This window comes from Pempheris klunzingeri, chromosome 19, assembly GCF_042242105.1.
Source record: "Pempheris klunzingeri isolate RE-2024b chromosome 19, fPemKlu1.hap1, whole genome shotgun sequence".
NCBI lineage: Eukaryota > Metazoa > Chordata > Actinopteri > Acropomatiformes > Pempheridae > Pempheris > Pempheris klunzingeri.
This window is the reverse complement of record NC_092030.1, coordinates 9,473,870-9,490,000: the sequence shown is the minus strand read 5'-3', so window position 1 is coordinate 9,490,000 and position 16,131 is coordinate 9,473,870. Positions and strand designations below refer to the sequence as shown.

Here is a 16,131-nt window from a genome sequence, read left to right as displayed (position 1 = left end):
TAATAGTGCTGTTGTTGACTGCAAAAGCCCACACAGCAGTCTTCATGTCCTCCCATCAAGTTTTGCCATGTTGTTTTGCTGTTTATTTGGTAGGTTAGCATGCCTGCAATCAACATTGAATAATATCAACATAGATATACAAACATTCATTTGAACATGGAAAATGCTTGAATGCTTGAAGTAAAATAATCAAATTACATATCAAAAATACAATGTCTAAACATAACATATCAATAAAATTCTATATATCTTAATCAGAAAATAATAGGTCTGCCCTGATTAAGTTGTTACTTAATGTGTTGCAGAAAGCTGTCTCATTTCCAGCTGCCAGCGTTTCTGTTAATGTTAGTATTTTTGCTGCTCTCAAGTTAATATTGCTTTATTCTCCCACAGGTGTTTGCACGCTAACTAGCAGTTTGCAGCAGGCTTCTCTCTCTCCCCCTCCTGCTCTCACTTGCTTGGTGTGTCTTATGTTAAGGAATCTTTTGACTCCATTAATGCTGTAATAATGTTATTTAGTTGCCATCTTAAAGGAGATATAAGTAACATCCAGGTAAACTTTAAAAACGTGCATTAATATATACTGTATATTGCTTAGTTATTTTATATTTATTTGATCTATTATTGTTTCAGTCTGGAGCAAGCACTCAAAACATTTCACTGCACATTATACTGTGTATAACTGTGTATGTGACAAATAAAGAATCTTGAATCTTAGCTGTTTGTGCTTATAATATTAACTGTTGTTAGCAGGCGGGTTAGCTGATGTGTTGTACTTCTGTTAGTGTAGTAGAATGATGATGTGAGTTTGTTTATTTGCTTTATCATAGGTAGTTTCAATGATGAAAATCATACCTTTCTTTTCAGGACATAAACAGTTCAAAAAATGACATGTCAAACTGGCTGTGTAAATAATTACATTTTAGTTGAACTGGTAATGATACTTCATCCATGGCTGTAAAAACAAAGTAGGTAATGATTCAACCTACTAGTAGTCTATCAGAAGAGCCCGTCAGTCTTCCGTAGTAATGGACTCTGCTGTTGAGGATGGCAGCCTCAGCCGAGACTCTCTCTTGCAGGTCATCATCTACAATGTTCCTGGGCTCTACATGGAAAGGCCTAAAAGAAGCAGACAAAATCATGTAATTTCTATGATTCCAGCTTCTCCAATGTGTTTCACATCATTCTAAACTGAATGTAATTGGATCTTGACAGTTGCCCTACCAGTTGGGCTCTGGCTATTGATGGGTATTTTTCACTATTTTCTGACATTTTATAGACATGAAATTCATCAAAAAAAAAGCACACAAAAAACCCTGTCAGATTGGAAATTATACGAAGCACAAGTACAAACTCTATTTGTACCATAAACATGACTTGACTAAAACAAATAGACAAAGAAGGGAGCCTTTGTAATGCTGGTAGTGGTAGTTGGTCATTGTGAAATACCTAACTGGATTAAAATTCACAACAAACTGCAAATGATAGGGTGGTGCCAAAGACACACACATATATGCAGAGCTAACGTCTTGGTGGATTCCAGGAGGCCTGCCTTGTAGAAACCACCTTGTTTATTGTCTAACAACATCTAACACATGCATAGTCTAGGCCAGCTCAGCTGACCAGGGTCCATGCTTGATCCAGACTTTAGGTGAAAGCGACTATATTGGCATGTTTTGGTTTCTCACAAGGAAATAAAAGAGAAACTACAATGCAAAAAACACAAAAAAAAATCAGGTGGGTAAAATGCATAGAAAGCCTAAATAACACAACATAAAAGCAGAAAAATGCTGTTGTACCCATCGAGGGAAAAAAACTGAAACACCAACTGTTAAATCAATGGGTGAATGGCTTCTTAGGTTGCCTTGCCATAGAAATGCTGGCATAGACTCTAAAGGTCACCTGCAAGCCTAGCATAGTTTTAGGGATTTGTCACATTCTCATATTTCAAGCATATTTCATGCTTCCTCATTTGAGAATTCTTGAATTGCTGAATTTCTCTCTTCATTAAAGAATTTTGTTTTGACCTGTTCTTTATGGAAAGCATCTTGAGATAAAAATATTTATGAAATGGCACTATATAAATAGAGAATGATTTCTCAGCATGTGCAATGAAATGCAAGGGAGGCATACAGGAGTGCCAAAAAACCTTTAAGCATTCAGTACCAAGTACTACTATCAATTAGAATAGACTTTGCTTAGCAACTCTGAACACGTCATGTAGGAAGATGTGGGTATGAATCCATAAACCCATCACCTCAGAAATTACTGGAGTCACCGTTGGGATGATATAATTGCCAAGCTTGGCACTACTTATATAGACTCACTGATGTTTTCAGAGCTGCAACATATTCCATCAATATCACTCATAACACCCCTCAATGTCAGACCCCTGGCCTCTCTAATCTTTCTGAACCATCTTAAGGAGCCATTTATATATTTATATGTTTGTTTGCTCATCTCACCCATTGTGTGTGGTGTAACATCATGGGGGTTGGACTAGCAATAATCATTGTCTATTTATTCACCAGTTTACCTGCATCGCGAGAGGACAGGGGATGAGTTCTCACATTTTCTGCTAGCCACAAACTTCAGCATCCACTTTAATTTTTGCACATATCAATTTCATGACCTGGATTTCATTCTTTTTTTTTTTTTTTACTTTGAATTAGTCAATGAAATCTAACATATATAAAACATATATTTTGAAGTAAATCTAGATCATTCAAATGGTGTGTCATATACAGGGATAGGTATACAACAAACTGACAACTACCAATGCGGAGTACCTTAATATTGATTCGAACTATGTATTGGTTGTTTGGACACAGTTTATGAAAGGTTACTGAGGCTAGTCCACTGGGGACAAAATGACAACAAAATGGTTGTTGGTATGGTTGTTTTTGTTATTCCAGTGTCTCGAATCTCCATTGCGCTGGCTGTGTGGAACAGGTGTACATGAATAGCCTGCTTTAAATGAGGTTCATTGTACTGTATCTGTGGAATTAATTGTTGTCTACTCTCTGGATTCTTTGATTTATTGCCTCTGTGCTATGATTGTCATACTGGGAAATGCAGAGGACGAAAGGAATGGTTTTGATGCAAATTGGCCTGGAAGGGAGGAACCAAAGAGACAAAAAAAAACTCACTGTCAATGTGTTCAGACAAAACACAAAAGCTTCAGAAAGAAAGGCAAGCAAACAAACTGCAGAAGAAGAAGAAGCAGAAGAATTTGATGACTGTACTGTCACAACTGGTGGATATATCAAAATTGTCTGTCAATGTAACTCTACAATATGAAGCAGTGATTAGCCTTCCTGGGGGTTCTAAACCTAACCCTAACCTTTTGTAGCTCTGGCAAGCACTGAATCATTTTGTTCAATGGGTCTGACAAATAAGTTGACTCTTTATAGAAGACTATCAGACTTTTTAGTGTACTATTGGGCCAGGGGAATATTGTTGAAAACTACATTACATTTTAGATTCATAAGAGGCTGGGTTGGATGGTGAGCCATCCTGCATTTACACAAAGAGTAATATGCCAGTGTACAGAGCTCACATTCCTCAACACAAAGACCTTTAAAGTTTCAAAGATATCGCGCTGCCTCAGCAGAGCGAGAAACATCGCAGAGGACCATGCACACCCCAGCTTCCACTTGTTTGACCTGCTGCCCTCCGGCAGGCCCTACAGGTGTATCAAAACCAGAACAAACAGACTCAAGGACAGTTTTTTCCCCAAAGCAATTACAACACTGAACTCGCACATGCACCAACCTCACACATAACACACTTGTTCCTCCCTGACCCACATCATTATCATGCTATTTATACACCATGTATTTTTGTTACACTTCTATCATATACTCTGTACATAGTCTATATTTATATTCTATCAAGTGCAATATTTTAACTCCAGTGCAATATTTAAATTTTATATGCAGATACTTCCTTTTCTACCTCAATTTACATTTGCAAAGTAGCTTAGCGTCCTTCTGTTTTATATAATGTATATTGTATGTTTGCCATGCAACTTAAAGTGAAAGCCCAAATTTCATTGTATCCTGTGAACAATGACAATAAAGGCATTCTATTCTATTCTATTCTATTCTATGCTCTGAAGACAGAGAACCAAAGAGACACTCTTAGGGAACTATTCCATGAGTTCCAGTCGATCTTCGTTAAGGACTCTCTTGATTGTGGGGTCAATGACCTCCACACCATCCACCTTCCCACTGATCCGAATGCACCCCCAACGTTTGTACAGCAGTACAAAATCCAGTTGGCAGCCTATGAGTCCATACAAGAGATGCTCAACAACTTGCTGCAGAAGTAAAATATCAGGAAATGAAATTCAACCTATAAATTACCAATCTGGCCAGTGTTAAAACCAAATAGAAAATGGCAGCTCACAATTGATTATCGCCCATTGAATAGACAAGTCCCGCTTTCCCGCTGACCCATGATCTACCTGGATCAGGAACTGGCAAAGGTACCTGCTGAGAGTTGATCCAGCTGACCAACACAAGCTGGTATTCTCCTTTGGCAACCACCAGTACACCTGGAACTGCTGCCCATTCAGGTACTCGAACTCTGAGTTCAACATCTTTCTTCACAAGGCAATGAGCTACGCCGCTGCACGTGGTAACCTAATATGCGTGGACGACATCCTCATGAGGAGCCAAACTTTCAAACAACACCTGGCCAGGAACCATCAAGTGATCAACCAGGACCCAAACTGGAAATTGCCAAAGGCCAGTGGTGCTGCACAAAGGTTGAGTATGTCTAGGGGTCTGCGTAAGTGTGTTATGTAATTTACAGTTTGTCTGAGTTTCTGTGTATTGTGCTATCGATACTGTCTTGGCATTTCAACTTTAACTAAATCTGTTTATACTTCATTGTTACGTCTAATCAACAGTTGTACATTTAATCCTAGGCTAGCACTCATAGCTCTCACTTCCTTTTAGTGATTATCCCACTATTTCTACAGTTTAATAACTTATCTTATCAGCTAGCTTAAAAAGCTAACCTAGCTAAAGACTCAGTGATGGCTTCTCGCTCTCCCTCTCACTCTCCCGCTCTCTCTTGCTTGGTGTGTCATATGTTTAGTTATTCCTCTGCCTCGTTTATCAAATGTGGTGACTGTAATAAATGTAGTTTATTTGCTGTGCTGGCTTAGTGAATTGGAAACGCGGCAGGCACCATGGAAAACAAATCAGTAGCCGCTGTAGTTAGCGAGCCCCTAGTAGCCGGTGTGGGCCAACCTAGCATAGCCCCTGCTCCCTCGGCAGTTCCCGAGCAGCCCAGAAGCCAAGGCAGCTGGTGAATGTCTGGAGGAAGCATAGCCCTAAGCAGAAGCCCACGGTGCACCACCACCCGCTTCATGTCTCTAGATTCTCCCCACTCAGCGACACACCCGCTGGGAAACCGACTCTGGAAATTGGCAGCTCCATAGTCAGAAACGTGAAGCTAGCGACGTCAGCAACCATAGACAAATGCATTCCAGGGGCCAGAGCAGGCAACATAGAATGTAGAAATTTGGCAACATTTTAGTTTTATCCCAAAACTTGGCAATTCAAAGCTGTTTTAGTAAATGATCTGATATCAGACCACCATATTGATTTATTGTGTCTGACTGAAACCTGGCTACGCCATGAAGAATGTTAGCCTTAATGAAGCCATTCCCCCCAGTCATATTGATACTCATATTCCTCGAGACTCTGGATGAGGAGGTGGAGTTGCAGCCATTTTCAACTCTAGTTTGCTAATCAAGCCTAGACCTAAAAAATTCTCTGAGTTTCTATTGAATTTAGTACTTAGTGCAAATAAAGTAATTATAGTACGTGACTTTAATATTCATGTGGACGATGATAATGATCATTTGAGCACTGCTTTCATCTCACTATTGGACTTAATTGGCTTCTCTCAGAGTGTGAATTGAACCCACTCACTGCTTTAACCACCCCATTGACCTTGTTCTGGCATATGGTGTTGAAGTTGAACAGTTAACAGTCTTCCCACAAAACGCTATTTTATCAGACCATTACCTGAAAACTTTTGATTTCTTGTTACTGGACTATGTGCCATATGACAAAAATGTCCTCACTAATGCTTATCTGATAGCGCTGTTGCCAAATGTAAGGAAGTGATTCCTTCAGTAGTTAAGCCAGTGCCATGTCTCTATACAGAAGACCGGTATGTGAATCTAAGCCCCTCCCAAATGGTTATCTGGTCAATAGTGCTTCAGACGCCCTGCGAATGACACTCGACTCCATCGCCCCTCTAAAAAAGATGACGATTAAAGAAAAGAGACAAGCTCCCTGGTATAATTCCCAGACTCGTGAACTTAACCAATATTCACAAAAACTTGAAAGGATGTGGCGTGCCACCAATTTCGAAGAATCCTGTTTAATGATAAAATACTAATATTAGAGACAAAATTTATCACCTCCTGCCCTCAACAGGCTCTGATTCGACCTCAAACTTAGGAATCATGGAAACAGCTGTTGAGCTTAATGTGCATTTGGACTGCTTTTCTCCAATTGATCTTCCTGAATTGGCTTCAACAATTTCCTCACCCAAACCATCAACATGTCTCATAGACCCCATTACTACTGGGCTACTTAAGGAAGTCCTGCCCTTAATTAACACGTCCTTACTGAATATGATCAATCAGTCCTTACTAACAGGCTACGTACCCCAGTCCTTCAAAGTAGCAGTAATTACACCTCTTCTGAAAAAGCCTACTCTTGATTCAGGTGTATTAGCCAACTATAGATGTATATCCAACCTTTCCTTTCTCTCATAGATCCTGGAGAAAGTAGTAGCCAACCAGCTGTGTAATTTTCTAAACTCTAATAGTCTATTTGTGGATTTTCAGTCAGGTTTTAGAGCACAACATAGCACAGAAAGAGCACTGGTGGAGGTTACAAATGACCTCCTTATGGCATCAGACAGAGAAGTCCTCTGTCTGATGCCATAAGGAGGTCGTTTCTGTACTTGTCTTGTCGATCTGTACTTGTCTCGTTAGATCTGAGTGCTGCATTTGATACCATTGACCATCACACCCTATTACAGAGACTGGAACACTTCATTGGCATAAAAGGAACTGCATTAAGCTGGTTTAAGTCCTATTTCTCAGATCGATTTCAGTTTGTACACGTTAACAATGAGTCCTCTGTCCACACTAAAGTTAGACATGGAGTTCCACAAGGTTCAGTACTTGGACCGATACTATTTACCATATATAGGTAATAATTTAATATTATTATTAATAATTAATTATTCCTTTAATAATTTCCCCCTGGGGATTATTAAAGGAATTCTGATTCTGATTTATATGCTTCCTCTGGGTAATATTATCAGGAAGCACTCCATTAATTTCCACTATTGTGCAGATGATACCCAATTATACTTATCAATAAAGCCTCATGAATCCAATCAGTTGGCTAAACTTCAAGTCTGCCTTAAGGACATAAAGTCCTGGATGAGCAGCAATTTTCTGCTGCTAAACTCAGATAAAACTGAAGTTATTCTGCTTGGCCCCAAACACCTTAGGGACACCTTTTCTAACAACATAACTACTCTGGATGGCATTACTCTGGCCTCCAGCTCCACTGTGAGAAATCTGGGAGTCATATTTGATCAGGATTTGTCCTATAAATCCCACATTAAACAGATTTCCAGAACTGCATTTTTCCATCTACGCAATATTGCTAAAATCAGGCCCATCGTGTCTATAGGTGATGGAGAAAAAATAGTCCATGCATATGTCACTTGTAGGTTGGACTGGTGCAACTCGTTATTATCAGGCTGCCCCAATAAGTCCTTAAAGACTCTCCAGATGGTCCAGAACGCTGCTGCTCATGTACTGACGAGAACTAAGAGAAGAGACCATATTTCTCCTGTACTGGCTTCTCGTCACTGGCTTCCAGTAAAAAATCTAGAATAGAGTTTAAAATCCTTCTCCTTACCTACAAGGTTCCATCATATTCCTCCTGAATGAATATGTGTGAATGGGGATGTGATGAAATAACTAGAAAGGCGCTATACAAATACAGACCATTTACCATTTAATTTAGCGATTAGTGCCATAGTACACACAATGGTGTTCTGCACCACCTGGTGTTATAGACTGGTTAATTCCAGTTTCCATTGTGCTCCCGTTTCCCCTGTTCGACTCTTGCAGGCTCACCCACCATTTTGAACTCTATCGTGGTGCATCCACCCGCATGAATAGGCTGCCATCTTGCCTTCTCCTCCTCACCCCTACCTCTCTGTCTCCACACGTGCACACATGCCCCGAAATTGTTAAATCTATTAATAATTGTATTCATATTAATAATTGTTTTGAACTTTTTAATAATCAAGTTTATCCTATTGCTAATAACCAAACCTGCCCCTGCCAGTGCCCAACAGTACCAGTTTATGATTATTTACTTATTCATTCCCATCATTGTCAGTTCTTTTAATTAATTTTAAGGCGCTTACATAAGATCTTTGTCTATAGCACATATCATTTTATATTTTATATTTAGAATACCTATAGTACACATTTCATATCCAGCACACAGATTAAAACATAATTTTACAACCTTCACCACCATGATCCTATATTGGCCATATTCCTCTAGAGACTGTGGGTGACTGAGGCAACTTGTTAACCCCTCTTGAACCTAATCCCTGACCAGTACTCTTTTTCTTTTCTCTTTCTAACAGTAACCCTATTTCTGACCCTAACTTCTAACCTTAACCCTTGACCCTCTCTTTCTCATGCTAATCCTCTCTCTCTGATCCTGACACTAACCCTGACCCTAACCCCATAACTCAAATCCCTCTCCAAACCTAATTCCGACCCTCTCACTCTGACCCAAACCCCATAACCCTTACACCCTTCTCTCCAACCCTAACTCCACCCCCCTCTATCATTTTCTATTCATAATACATATAATATATACTTTGAATTCTTTTTTACTATTTTGATCACTTTGATTCTATATTGGCAGTCCCCAAGATATTCCCCCAGAGAGCCTTAGTGACTGCAGCTACTTTTTAAATAATAAAGTTCCCATTGACTCATCTGCTCAGTGCCCTAGGGATACCCTATGTTTCATAAAAAAATTAATCAAATTTAAAAGAGGGCACTTATAAACTATTTTGGTTTGTTACTACAGTCTCTTTCACTTTATGCCTTGGACTCCCTTGATACGGATTGTGTGTGTTGGTTTTGGTCTGCACAAGCCATTTTTATTGTAGCTTTAAGATTTCTGTTTAACAAGCCCAAAGTCCAGACATCATGAATATGATGAAATACAATCCACTGTGTGTCTTACTGTTGTCTGTTATCAATTATGATTCTGCACAAAAGGGTGATCAATTATTCAGCTTGGCCAATTAATCGGCTAAGACGGGATGTTTTACAAACTATCGTTATCAGTGGAGCTTGGCTCTGAAAGTGGCTGGCACAGCCTCCATCAGTCACACAGGGATATATATCACTGTTTTGCATGAAGAGAGGAGGTGGTGCAGTCCCCGATAGTCTAGCTTTCTAACCCCTTAGAAACAAGCCAATAAGTCTGTCATCTGTAGTGTTTCCCCACAACTTCTTCTTTTACTAAGTAAATCCACCAGCAAAACTGCCCAGCTGCCAGGCCATCCATCTTTGATTGCCAACTGCAGCATACTGGTTGGATTATGGATGTGACCCCACAACTTCACAAAGCATCCCTTGGTTTTGTTTTTGTTGGCCAAGTTCTGTATTAAGTCTCAAACTGAGTATTTCTGGGCTACTCCTAAGAAAACATTTGAATTTACCAACTTTCATGTTTATATAAAGATGTGTGCAGGCTCAAAAAGGTCCAGTCCAGTTAAAGCAAAGGTCCAGAACATCATAATGTCTAACTTGAGTTAGTGTGATATATGTTAATGTAGCCTAGTAGTTGTATCAATGTCTGCATGTAATCAATAACTCACTATATTTATTGACACTTAACATTCAAGTAAACAGATACATAATACTGTAGATAGGTATAACGTTCTTGTCTCATTAAGTAAAAGAAGGGCTGCATTTAGAAATAAGGGAAAATAAATTAAATAGTTTTTGAATAACTGCGTCTTATAATAAAGTTCATAACTTTAGAAAAATAAAGTTTAGCAGCTTTTCGTCTGTCTTTCGTCTGTCCCTCGCCTCTTAACTTTTGTCTGTATGCAGAGTGGCAATGTTTAGCGCCTGGAATGCAGAGACTTCTTTGGCTGAGTAGTGTAATGTGGGACGGCTTAACTCGAATTCAATTGGTCTGTGCGTTTCCTGATCTGCTCAACCAATGCCGTAAACACTAGAGAAACTGCGCCAGTTAAAATAGAAGTGTCTCGTCAAATTTAAAATCCCCTTGTAATTTATAGGTCCAGATCCGTATAGAATGGCGTCTTGGTCTGGACCCGGACCGCCAGTTAGTGACCTGGTGTAGTGTTTCAGTGTAATATACCTTTTAGCCTTTAAGTCCAGTGAGTCTGTGGAGCCTCTGTGTGAGTAGCTCTCTCCAGTCTGTTCTGAGCTCAGCAGAGGCCTGCAGTCATCCTCCATGATACCTCTGACTTTCAGCTAAAGTCTCTCAGCTCTCCTTACCTGACTGGGAGGAAATATGTCAAAAATTTAATGAGAGACCATCCATCACAGAACAATAAAAGATTACAGTCATTTACAGCAATCATATATAGTTGACATTGCATTTCTGAACCACAAATTTATATTAATGGACAATCTTTGTGAGGTCGAATGGTTTGCATGTCTTTGGATTGTGGGAGGAAGCCGGAGTAGAGAGAACCCACGCTAGCATGGGGAGAACATGCAAACTCAACACAGAAAGACCCCAGGTTCAAATCAGGATTTGAACCTGGAACCTTCTTGCTGTGAGGAAACAGTGCAAACCACCGCACCACCATGCTGCCCTCAGAGGAGTACAGCATAAACATAGTTAATAATGTAATTCTCTGACTTCCGTCAGTTATTTTAAAGAAGGGCAATTTCTTTTTCTTTTTTTTTTTTTTCTTTTCGCAATTTGCTGTTTAACATATGTTGAATCACCAAAAATGGAAATGGCATGTGAATAGGAATGGGTCTCAATAGCCTGTTCCATTTTGGGTCCAGCTGTAAGTTGATAAAATCCACTTTAAGCTTCAAGGCCAATTAATCCCTTATTGAATCCTTCATTGGCGGTCTCTCTTTAGTTAGTCTTTTTGCCACTCTCTGGCACTACAGGCACCAGTGAAGAAAAAAAGAACAATGACATATACAAAAGCATGTGTATGCTGGACACACTTGACGCACCAAAGTCAATGCAATAACTGCCCAGTATTTGGGGAAAGGAATTTATGAGACAGGGGGGAATGACAAGTCACATAGATTTATGATTCCCACTGTGATTAACTGTGGCCCCAATTTGTGACTCTTATACAGAGCTGCTGGTTGTGTTAACATAAGGGATAAGTACCATCAGATAAACAACGTTGTACACAAGTGACATTGATTTCTCTACAGTGGTAGAAAACACAACACATGAGCCTGCCAATAATGGTGCTATACTCAAAGCTTTATGGATATGTAAGGCTGACAAACAGCCCATGTAACATGCAAGTTCTTCTTCAATGTGATGTATTATTATCTTTGCACTCACCTCTGATTAACTTTGCATTAGGACAGGAGCAGTACATTTGTTTCCCAACTCAATACTATCATGATACTTAGTTGCTGACTCTATATGGCTTGCGATTTGTGAGTATTGCAATTCGATTTTGTTTATTCACTGGATCATGAGAAAAAGCTGATTTACACATTTCTAGAGACTGTATATCATGAGGCACTTTTTCCAAATACAATGCACATGTCAGTCTTTGTGACATTAATTGCATGATTTTCTTGTGGCAGCGCCACTGTGTGCTCCCAAATGGTAAACAACATCATAAACAGCTGTGAACATGGAAGTGCGCACAATGGGGTAATGGTATAAACAGAAGAGTGAGCACTACACTTGGGTACCATAGACTGTATACAAGAAGTGGACATAGCTTCTGGATCTGAAAAGTAAAGGCAATCCAAAACCTGCATTCCCTCTAATGGCCAACAGGGGGGCAAATCTGCTGGTTGCAAAAAGAAGTATGAATGAATGAGGTTGTATGAGAAAATGATTCAAGCATTAAAAAAAAGAAATAAATTATGGAATCTTAAAAAAAAAAAGAAGAAAAAATTACTATATTTAAGTCTGCACCTTAGCCAATAATAATATTTTTTAATCAACCTGTTTTAAAATTTATAACAAACTATCTCATACTGTCAAACAAGCAGCTCAGCATATTTGAGAAAACTGTTGTACTTGCATGATTCTTGCAATGTCTGGGTTGCATTCACATGGTTGAGAGCACTTACTGTAAATTGCTATAAATAAAAGTGTTAGCTCAATAAATATAATGTAATGTGATGTAGTCTTGAGATATTTATCACCTTGGTGGATTGGATGAAGAGATGTCATCATAAAACTTTTAAGTATACACTTTATGTAGGTGTGGTAATCATACTGAAACATTTTGATCTGACAACAATCCAAAGTCTGTCTACATTTGTAGTTTGGAGTCAGTGTGCAGGTGTAATTCTTTTCCTAAACTTTAGGATCATTCGTCTTTCACTGATGTGGTCTGTAATGCTTCACATAAGTGAAAATATCACAAATGATCTGTAAATATTTCTGTAAGGCTGCTCAGGAAAATCAGTACAGTGCCTGCAGTAGTGGCAGTACTCTTACACTTTTCAATAAAGAGGGTCTGTTGTGTTGCTCCACAGCTCAAAGGTCAGGACTATCCCCAGAACATCATCCAGCTGTTAGGGATTTGATGTACTGCCTAAAAGCATTGAATACACCCAGGTTAAAACCCTCAGCCCAGGTTTTTGATGTGGGGGATGAAATGAGGATGACCCATCTATTATACACTCACTCAACCAACCACAGTGGAGGACTCAGCCTGGCACCTAAATACCAGATACTGCTGTAACGCTGACATTAGATGACCTCACACAGACGTCAAAGCAGGTGGCACGTGACAGCACAAATAAACCCCGTACAAGCAAAGTAACAAAGCCTGAAAAAAGTACAACGTTTTCATCCAACATGTTCCGTTCTGACTGAGATGTGGACGCGTCATGTAGGCCTCTTACTCTGGTGGTATATTTCACGTGACATTGGGGCATCATTAAGGCATGTAACGTTAAAGTGCTGAGTCTGCAATAGCGATTTAACTAACTTCCTGTTTCCTTTAAACAATATTTCACATTAAATAGGTTATCCAACTTTATGGACGAGAAAAGCCCACATGCAGGCCCGTAAGTTAAATGACAGCGTTACCTGTCATGTTAGCAGAGTAATGGTTAAAGCAGAAGTTAACATCCCGTACCACAGTCCGCAGTGAAGTGCTCCTTCAGTTTTCTTCAGCTCATTTCAAGTCCGCAGAATCAGCAAATGTTATAACCAAGTTGAATTAACGTGATCAAAAATGAGACGCTTACACGCAGCGGCTGAACTAAAGCTCCACAGCTTCAACAGCCCGAAAGCTACCGCGTAGAAGGAGCTGTGATAAATTTAAAGTATCTTCCTCCTCGGCTGAGAGGCAGACTCTGCTTGTCCTATTGTTGTCACTGATAGCCTTCTTCTTCTTCTATGCTCTTTATTCCCATGGATGTGTATTTCCTCTTCTTCTGAGAGTTTGCAAACAACGTCAAGCTGCAACACCGCCACCTCCTGAACTGGAATGTGTGCTTGCTCCTGTCCTGGCATCTGTAAAATGGCATTTAACCCACAGCGCCTATTATTTTATTAGATTAGGGTCCGAGCAGGGGCTGAAACGGTCCCTGGCACGAAGTGTGAGGGACCTATTGTTTTTGTAAATTATTATTATTATTGTTTTTATTATTATGATCGTTATTATTATTATTATTCTCCGAAACGATTACATTTTTGAGGGGCTTGGGATGCTCGAAAACTCGAAAATTCTCTGCAGTGATTGGGCTTTGACATGGTCAGCAAGCTCTGTAGCGTCCACTGGTTGGTACTAAATTTGGATTGTTACAGCTAGGATCTTCACAAAACTTGGTGGGATCGTAGCTGTCATGCTGAATAACATTGTCAATCAATCAATCAATCTTTATTTATATAGCGCCAATTCATAACAGCGTCATCTCAAGACGCTTTCCATATAGAGCAGCTCACACCAAACTCTGTAACTAAGAGAGAGACCCAACGATTCAGGAATCCAAAATTAAGGATTCTGGAATCCCCACATGAGCAGCATCAGATATTATATCAGGCAACAGTGACAAGGAAAAACTCTGTGTTGGGTGGTGGTTGGACGGGGGGGCACAAACAAACAGCAACCAAAATAATAATTAGCAATATGGTAACAGTGAAAAACATGACTGTAGTTAATATATGAATAACAATCTGCAGCAGTGATTCATGAAGCCAGAGAACCACAGCAGGAGAACCAGGACCAGGATCCACAGGAACCAGAGATGAGAAAAGCACAGAAAGGCTCCGGGGAAGATACCAAGTTAGTAACAGACATTAAAGAGACATGAAGCATCAGGATAGAGAGAAAGAGGAGGAGAGAGGAGCCCAGTGCATCATGGGAGTCCCCCGGCAGTCTGTGTAAATGAGTAAGTGTATAGCAGCATAACTAGGGGCTGGTCCAAGAACTGAGCTATAGGCTTTATCATTTAGGAAGGTTTTTAGCCCACTCTTAAATGTAGAGAGGGTGTCTGCCCCCCGAACCCAGACTGGAAGGAGATTCCACAGGAGAGGAGCCTTATAGCTGAAAGCTCTGGCTCCATCACTACTTTAGAGGACTTTAGGAACCACCAGTAGGCCTGCATTCTGGGAGCGCAGTGCTCTAGTGGGGTAGTACGGTAGTATGAGCTCTTTAAGATATGATGGAGCCTGACCATTAAGAGCTTTGGAGGTGAGGAGAAGGATTTTAAATTCTATTCTGGATTTTACTGGAAGCCAGTGAAGAGAAGCCATTACAGGAGAAATATGGTCTCTTCTCTTAGTTCTCGTCAGTACACAAGCAGCAGCGTTCTGGAGAGTCTTTAAGGACATTGGGGCAGCCTGATAATAAGGAGTTGCACTAGTCCAACCTGGAAGTGACAAATGCATGGAGACAAGATGGGCCTGATGGGCAGTCCTGGAAATATGAATTGATAGAATTAAAGGACAAATCTTGATCAAAGATAATTCCCAGATTACTTACAGCGGGTTTGGCTACTACTTTCTCCAGGATCTTGGAGAGAAAGGGAAGGCTGGATAAAGGTCTATAGTTGGCTAATACACCTGAATCAAGAGTAGGCTTTTTCAGAGCAGGTTTAATTACCACTACTTTAAAGGACTGTGGTACTTAGCCTGTTAGTAAAGACTGATTGATCATATCCAGTAAGTGCGTATTAATTCGTGCGTAGGACTTCCTTAACCCTTTAACCTTCTGCTCAACCATATGGTAGAGCACATTTTGACTCACTATATCTTATTGAAAACATGTTTTACCTACGACATCTCAACCGTTTGGTAGAGGCCAATATTTAAAAAGATGTGGGGTCTGTTCATAAAAAAACATTGATTTTTGTAATTAGTGCCCCAAGGAAATAAAATATATAAAGAATACATTTTTTCATTGCTTTTTTCTTGGTGAGGACGTTAAAGGGTTTAAGTAGCCTAGTAGGAACATGGTCTAGGAGACAAGTTTGGATGAGGAAATCATTGAAGCCAATTCAGGAAGATCAGAGGAATAACTAAACATGTGATGCACTGAGCAAGAGAGAGCAGGAGAGTGAGAGGGAGAGCCATCACCGAGTGTTTAGCTAGGTTAGCTTTTCAAGCTAGCTGATAAGATAAAGTTATTAAACTGTAGAAATAGGGGGGCAATCGCTAAAAGGAAGTGAGAGCTAGGAGTGCTAGGATTAAATGTACAATGGTTGATTAGATGTAACAATGAAGTATAAAACAGATGTAGTTGAAGTTGAAATGCCAAGACGCTATTGATAGCACAGTACACAAACCAGAAATGGCAAAACACGCTTACCGTAGGCCGTAGACCAAT

At 39.8% G+C, this 16,131-nt stretch overlaps 1 protein-coding gene across 3 annotated transcripts in view; it reads right to left on the bottom strand.

Moving 5' to 3' along the window:
* The window catches only part of slc38a9 (solute carrier family 38 member 9), a 62,252-nt gene extending 48,580 nt beyond the window's left edge, over window positions 1-13,672 (bottom strand). For 2 of the 3 annotated variants that reach the window (XM_070850437.1, XM_070850439.1), the window contains exons 1-3: window positions 13,438-13,672; window positions 10,482-10,625; window positions 990-1,119 (exon numbers count right to left, since the gene is read on the bottom strand). In XM_070850437.1, the coding sequence (XP_070706538.1) occupies window positions 990-1,119; window positions 10,482-10,579 (228 nt within the window). In that variant the 5' untranslated portion in view covers window positions 10,580-10,625; window positions 13,438-13,672. The remainder of the gene's footprint in view (window positions 1-989; window positions 1,120-10,481; window positions 10,626-13,437) is intronic. The other variant, XM_070850438.1, reaches the window with a different exon arrangement.
* Window positions 13,673-16,131: the final 2,459 nt, after the last annotated feature.